The sequence below is a fragment of the Amblyraja radiata genome, chromosome 10, assembly GCF_010909765.2.
Source record: "Amblyraja radiata isolate CabotCenter1 chromosome 10, sAmbRad1.1.pri, whole genome shotgun sequence".
NCBI lineage: Eukaryota > Metazoa > Chordata > Chondrichthyes > Rajiformes > Rajidae > Amblyraja > Amblyraja radiata.
The window spans coordinates 14,311,155-14,317,154 of record NC_045965.1 but is presented as its reverse complement, the minus strand read 5'-3'; the positions used below and the strand labels follow the sequence as shown (position 1 = coordinate 14,317,154).

The 6,000-nt window shown below is 43.8% G+C and overlaps 1 protein-coding gene across 3 annotated transcripts in view; it reads right to left on the bottom strand.

Annotated features, from left to right (window-relative positions):
• Positions 1 to 3,291: 3,291 nt before the first annotated feature.
• Positions 3,292 to 6,000, bottom strand: part of lrp8 (LDL receptor related protein 8) — a 94,769-nt gene continuing 92,060 nt past the window's right edge. For all 3 annotated transcript variants that reach the window (XM_033028122.1, XM_033028120.1, XM_033028121.1), the window contains one exon: positions 3,292 to 4,862. In XM_033028122.1, coding sequence (XP_032884013.1) covers positions 4,824 to 4,862 — 39 coding nt within the window. In that variant the 3' untranslated portion in view covers positions 3,292 to 4,823. The remainder of the gene's footprint in view (positions 4,863 to 6,000) is intronic.

Here is a 6,000-nt window from a genome sequence, read left to right as displayed (position 1 = left end):
TGTAGTCCAAACATGTTTTACATGAAAAATTCACTACCTGACTGAGAGTCTTGTGAAGATAGGCAGTCTATGTAATTAAAAAAATAAAGGGAGCCATTGAAAATAAGGAATTAAAAAACTATTATTAGAAAAGTAGTAATACTGGATTAATTATTTAACTGGGCTAAAACTTACAAATCCTCCAGTCCTGGCCTATATCCGGGGTTTTGGAAGAAGCTGCAGTGACGATGGATATATTACTTTAATCTTCCAAATGTCCTATATTTTAGGATTGGGAGCAAAGACGAATGTGTTTTGTGAGAAAATAGCAGGTAAAGAAATTCAAAACATTTCTAAAGCTATGAAAACTAGCAACTGCAACATGCTTCGCAGAGAGAAGCTAATGGACTACAGGACAGTTGAACTTTCATTGTAGAATGTGCCATTTTTAGCAATGTGGTAATGGTATTTAAAGTGTGTATGGTTTACACTGAAGATAGACACACAATGCAGGAGGAACAGGCAGCACCTCTGGAGAGAAGGACTAGGTGACGTTTCGGGTTGAGACCCTTCTTCAGACTATGCCAATAGCGTTTAGAGACCCATTATGATTTGAAAGTGCCACAGATTTCTCAGTGAGAATTCTACAATAAAGATTCTGAAGGTTATTTTTAATCTAATAAAGATTAGCCAGTGAATAATGAATTTTTGGATTTTCAAGTAGTATTCAGTAAGATGCTACTAAATGCTACTAAAGTACTACACATAATTAGCATTAGGGCTGGAGTAACTAGCATGTCAGGCAGTATCCGGAGGTGAACGGCTGCGGCTCGCCTGCAGTCCGTTTGTCTTTACTTTTTCGTGTTTTTTTTTTCTCGTTTTGTCTAGTTAAGTTTTTGGTTTTTAGGTTGTGTTTATGTGGGGTGGGGAGGGGTGGGGGGTTGAAACGGGGCTTGCTGTCTCTCCCTTCGGGGAAATGCGACTTTTTTGTCGTATCCCCCTTCTCTGCCTCCGTCTGCGCTGAGGCCTAATGGCGGAGCTGGCGACCTTGAGACTCCGGAGGCAGCCAGTCAGGACTCACCCTGGGCTCGCTCCCGTGAGTGCGGCCCAGCTCGGGGCTGGAACGGCGCTCCCGTGAGGGGCTGTGACGCTCCCGTGAGGGCGGCCTGGCGAGGGGCTGAGATTCTCCCGTGAGGGGCTGTGGCGCTCCCGTCGGAGCGGCCCAGCTCGAGGGTGGAATGGCGCTCCCGTCGGAACGGCCCAGCCCGAGGTGGAATGGCGCTCCCGTCGGAGCGGCCCAGCTCGAGGGAGGAACGGCACTCACGTGAGGGCGATCCGGCTCGGGGCTGGAACGGTGCTCCGGTGGCTGGGACGGCGTTCTGGCGGCTATGACCTGAGTCCGGGGTTCAGCCGCGGGCCAGCGGCTTCGTCCGCTGGACTGGAGGGCGGCAGCTTCGACCACCCCGGGCCACGGTGTTTGAGCCGGCCTGTTTGCGGGGTTCGGTGAGCCGCGGGACTGTTTGTGCCATCGCCCGGTGAGGAATCGTCTCAGCGCAGAGGGAGAAGAGGAGGGAAGAGACTGCAGCCCTAAGATTTTTGCCTCCACCACAGTGAGGAGGTGCTTGGAGGATACACTGTGGTGGATGTTAATTTGTGTTTATTGTTGCTTATTATTGTATGATTGTATGTATGACTGCAGGCACGAAATTTCGTTCAGACCGTAAGGTCTGAATGACAATAAAGGAATTCAATTCAATTCAATTCAATTCAATCTCTGGAATAACATGTATAGGTATCGTTTCGGGTTGGGATCCTCCTTCAGCGGGGGGCGGGGGGGGGAGTAACTGGATAGGTGATACCAGTGAGGAGGATTTGTGATTGGTAGATGTTTGGGCAAAGGCCAGAGATGAAAAAACAAAACAGGTGAATAAGGATGGCGAATTTTGAAGCCAAATTAATGAATATAGGTGGAAGGGCACAGGGGGAGGGAGAAGGGGAGAAATGGGTGCGAATACAGGTGGGACACAGGGAAGAGAAGGGGTTAAATAAGGCAGGGTTATTTGTAGGTTAGTTACCTAAAATGGGAGAATTCAATGATCATATGTTGCAAGCTACCCAAGTGGAATATGAAGTGCCCTTGCTCCAGTTTGCTGTGGCCCCACTCTCGCAGTACGCAGGTCAGAAAGGTCAGTATGGGAATGGGAAGGGGACTTAGTCATTAGTATCCCGGGAGATCCAACAGGCCTTAGCGGATCGAATGCTAATGATTGGCAAAATAGTCGCCTAGTCTATGCTTGGTGTTATCACTGTAAAGGAGGCCTCATCGGGAACACCGAATGCAGTAGATGATGTTACGAGGAAATCCAAGTGATTCTCTGTCTCACCTGGAAGGACGACTGGTATCCCTGGATGGATGCGAGGGAGGAGGCAGAGGGACAGGCATTACATCTCCTGCGGTTTCAGGTAAAAGTACCAAGAGTTGTTGGGCGGGTACGGATAAATGAACCAAGGATTTGTGGAAGGAACGGTCTCTGCGGAAGGCAGAAAGCCATTTTCAACACGATCCCGCCGCCAGTCACACCTTCCTATTCCGATCCTTATCACACTTTTTGACTTTTCATCTCTGGCCTTTATCCAATCATCTGCTGATCAAAAAACCCTCTCTCCTGTATCCACCTATCACTTGTCAGACTTTGTCCACCCCACACCTCTCTTCCTGCTTACTCTCTTCTCCACATCAATCTGAAGGGCCCTGAATCGTCACCTATCCACGTTCTCCAGAGATGTCGCCTGATCCGCTGAGTTACTCCAGCACTTTGTGGCTTTACTTGTAAAGCACATTTCTGAGATAACAAACCATCATTAGTGCTGTGTCAAAAGGGCCACAGCTTGACCCTCACCTAATTGGATGTTTTATACTTGGCTCTTCTGTTGGTTTTGCTGGTGAGACAAACTTGATGTGCGAGTAAGCGGTATGTATTATTTATATCTAGATATAGCTGCAGGCACATGAAAACCATGAATAATGTCTTGGGTTTCTACAACCTGAATATGAGCACAGACAAGGAATAATTTGTTGATGATAAAAAAAACGGGTGATTACGTTGCAAATCACTGCTTGTGCTGGACAATTTGGGTGGCTTCGAATTATAACCAGTCCTCTTTGATGGATTTTGGAGTTAGGGAGAAAACATGCTTTGACCGACGTACTCCAGGAATTGTAATTTCATTTCACCTTTCGCAGAACATTAACGGATAAATAACATGTACGTTCCTTGGTCTACTGGAACAGAAACACAGTTTAAGCAGACATGTTTTCGGGGCTACTTTAATTTACTTAAACTTAGATTATCAATTTCAAATTTATTACAAATATGAGCCATAGAAATCTGTTTGACAATATATCTTGATCAATAAAAACACAACTAAAGTCCCCCCCCCCCCCCTCCACATCAATACAGATCAAATATTACAAATATACAGGGAAACCAAGTAGCAAATTTGATAGATTTCCACCTCATCTCAGAAAAATATTGTATTAGGTTTATAAATGAAAACCATTTTAATGCATCTGTTATAAAACCTTTGGCTATTTTTAAGGAAATCAGCCTTACAGTTATTCAAAAGGCAGGCTTTTACATGATCTATATTTCAGATCCACTATATACACTTTATATTAAATTGGTTTCTTCCTTGTATTCCCCTCCTTCCCTTTAAAGCATCCCAACTCAAGAGAGTCAAAAGTGTTTCATTGTCATATGTCCCAGATAACAATAACATTCTTATTTGCATCACCTCAACTCTTGACAGTACTGAGCTACCAACACAGCCCTCTCAACATATTTCCATCATTCCTGTGTGAACATTATAGACTGCACAAGTTCCTCAGGTGTAATTTCTGACAGTACTCACCGTGAACGCACTGTGATTGGGTTTTTTTCCCCCTCTCCCTTCCCTCCAAAGGGCTCATTAACTATTGCCCAATCACCTGTTACCTTGCAGTCTCTGTGGGCTCAGTCCCATACCAAGTAATTACATTCTCCATTCAAGTATCAGAAGAACTACATTTATGTTGCGAATTGGACAACTTTGAATGTAGCAACAGAATTACAAAAACTGTGCCTTGAAAAAGATAACAAATTAAATAGAACAAATAGATGGTGAAAATTCACTTGTCGTTGCTCAGCCCAGTTTGAACCTTAAAATAAATAAATTCTCAATATTCAGACAATGTATGGCATATACAGGAAGAAGCAAGCATTAACACATATATTCCCCAATTTTTATAAATACATTTTCCTCTTGTATAAACATATATGCAAATACGATTTCACTGTACAGAAAAGGCAAAAAGCATCAGCAATAAAATATTTTCTACTTCATATATACATAACCAACTTTGTCCAGGAAATAAATCCATAAATAAAACCCTTTTCTTTCTATTCAGTGTAGTTTATGCCATTGGGGAGCTTCAACAAATTAAGCTCTCTGCCAAACTGCAAATTGTGACGAGCACTGTTAAGACTATTTACAAAACTGTATAAATATAGCTTTGATGAAGCTCTGCGTGCAAATGCAATATCACAATTATATACAAATGTAAGGAATTTTACGCTTATGGCCAGTGTAATTTCTTTACAGTTTGTTCTGTCTTTCATCAGTGCAAAAAGTTTTTTTTCTTGCGTTTCATGTGTAGTATAAAATGCTTTGCTCATACAAAAATACACATCCTTTAGATGTCACAAATTTTATGTCCAGTGATTGGAGCGCCCCATCCTTGGTGCAATGGCCGCATCATTTGTTTCGGGGAAGCTGCAGGTCAAGTGGATGTGACACAGCTGGTCTCAGGGTAATCCGTCATCTTCCATACTCAGAGCAACACGCTGACAATAGAAAAATAAGTCATTTCTCCATAAAGATAATTAATTAATTAAAATCTTACTTAGAGGGGCGTTTTTCTTCCCACCTCTTTGCACGCTGAATCAACAACACTGGTTACTAAAGACACCCAATTTTATTCAATTATAGGAACAAAATTGAGCGCAGGTTTATGTTGTATCCTTACATCTGGAGAGTCCGTGTCTCAGTCCCATGCTGATTAGATACATTTCCATTATAAACATGACCGACAGAAAGCTGTTTCTAATTAACTGTCGTGTTCAGATTAATAAAAAGTCCCCAAGCATATTGAAGCATAGAATGAACCAGCACAAAAATGAGGCTTTGTCGTCTGTCATGTCTGTTCTGCTCCTCTTTATCCATAGCCCTTGCTTCTCTTCCTTTTAGCCTTCATTACAAAGTAGACCGTGTAAAAGAGAGGATCAATAAAACTGATGGATGTTTGGGCACTAAGGCAGTCAAAGGACCTTGTACAAGAGTGAGAAAGTAGAATTCTGAAAATTCAGCCTTGGTCTAATTAAATGAAGCAAGAGGTCCAGCAGGGCAGATGGCACTGTTTTCAGGAGACACGGCCCTGAGTTACACGATGACACTGGGGAGCTTTGAGTTACATGATGAGACTAGGGAACTTTGAGTTACGTCGAGACCCTTCCTCCGACATGACAGAGTTGCATGAGATTGGGGATCAACTGGCACAACTTTCTTTTGCCTTTTGCTGCTGAAAATGGCAACCTTTTCTGGACATTAACAGGGGAAGATTGCAATTTTGATTTTTCTGCGAAGGGAATTAAATTTCATATCAAACTGAACCCAAAACAGAACTAGCGGCAACCTCAAGATCCTGGGGAGGGAGAGTGGGGGAGGAGAAGGGATAGAGGGAGAGGAGGGGGGAGTAGAGGTAGGGGGAGTAGAGGAGGGGGGAGTGGGGGAGGTGGGGGTTAGATAGATAAGAGGGGGGTAGGGAGGGGAGAGAAGATGGAGGGAGGGAGTGACTGAAGGTAGGGGAAAGGAGAGGGAGAGAGAGGAGAGGGAGAGAGGTGAAGGAGGGATTGGGGGAGGGGAGGAGGATAGGGGATAGAAGAGTGAGGGTGAAGAGTAATGGAAGAGAGAGCTAGGGATGAG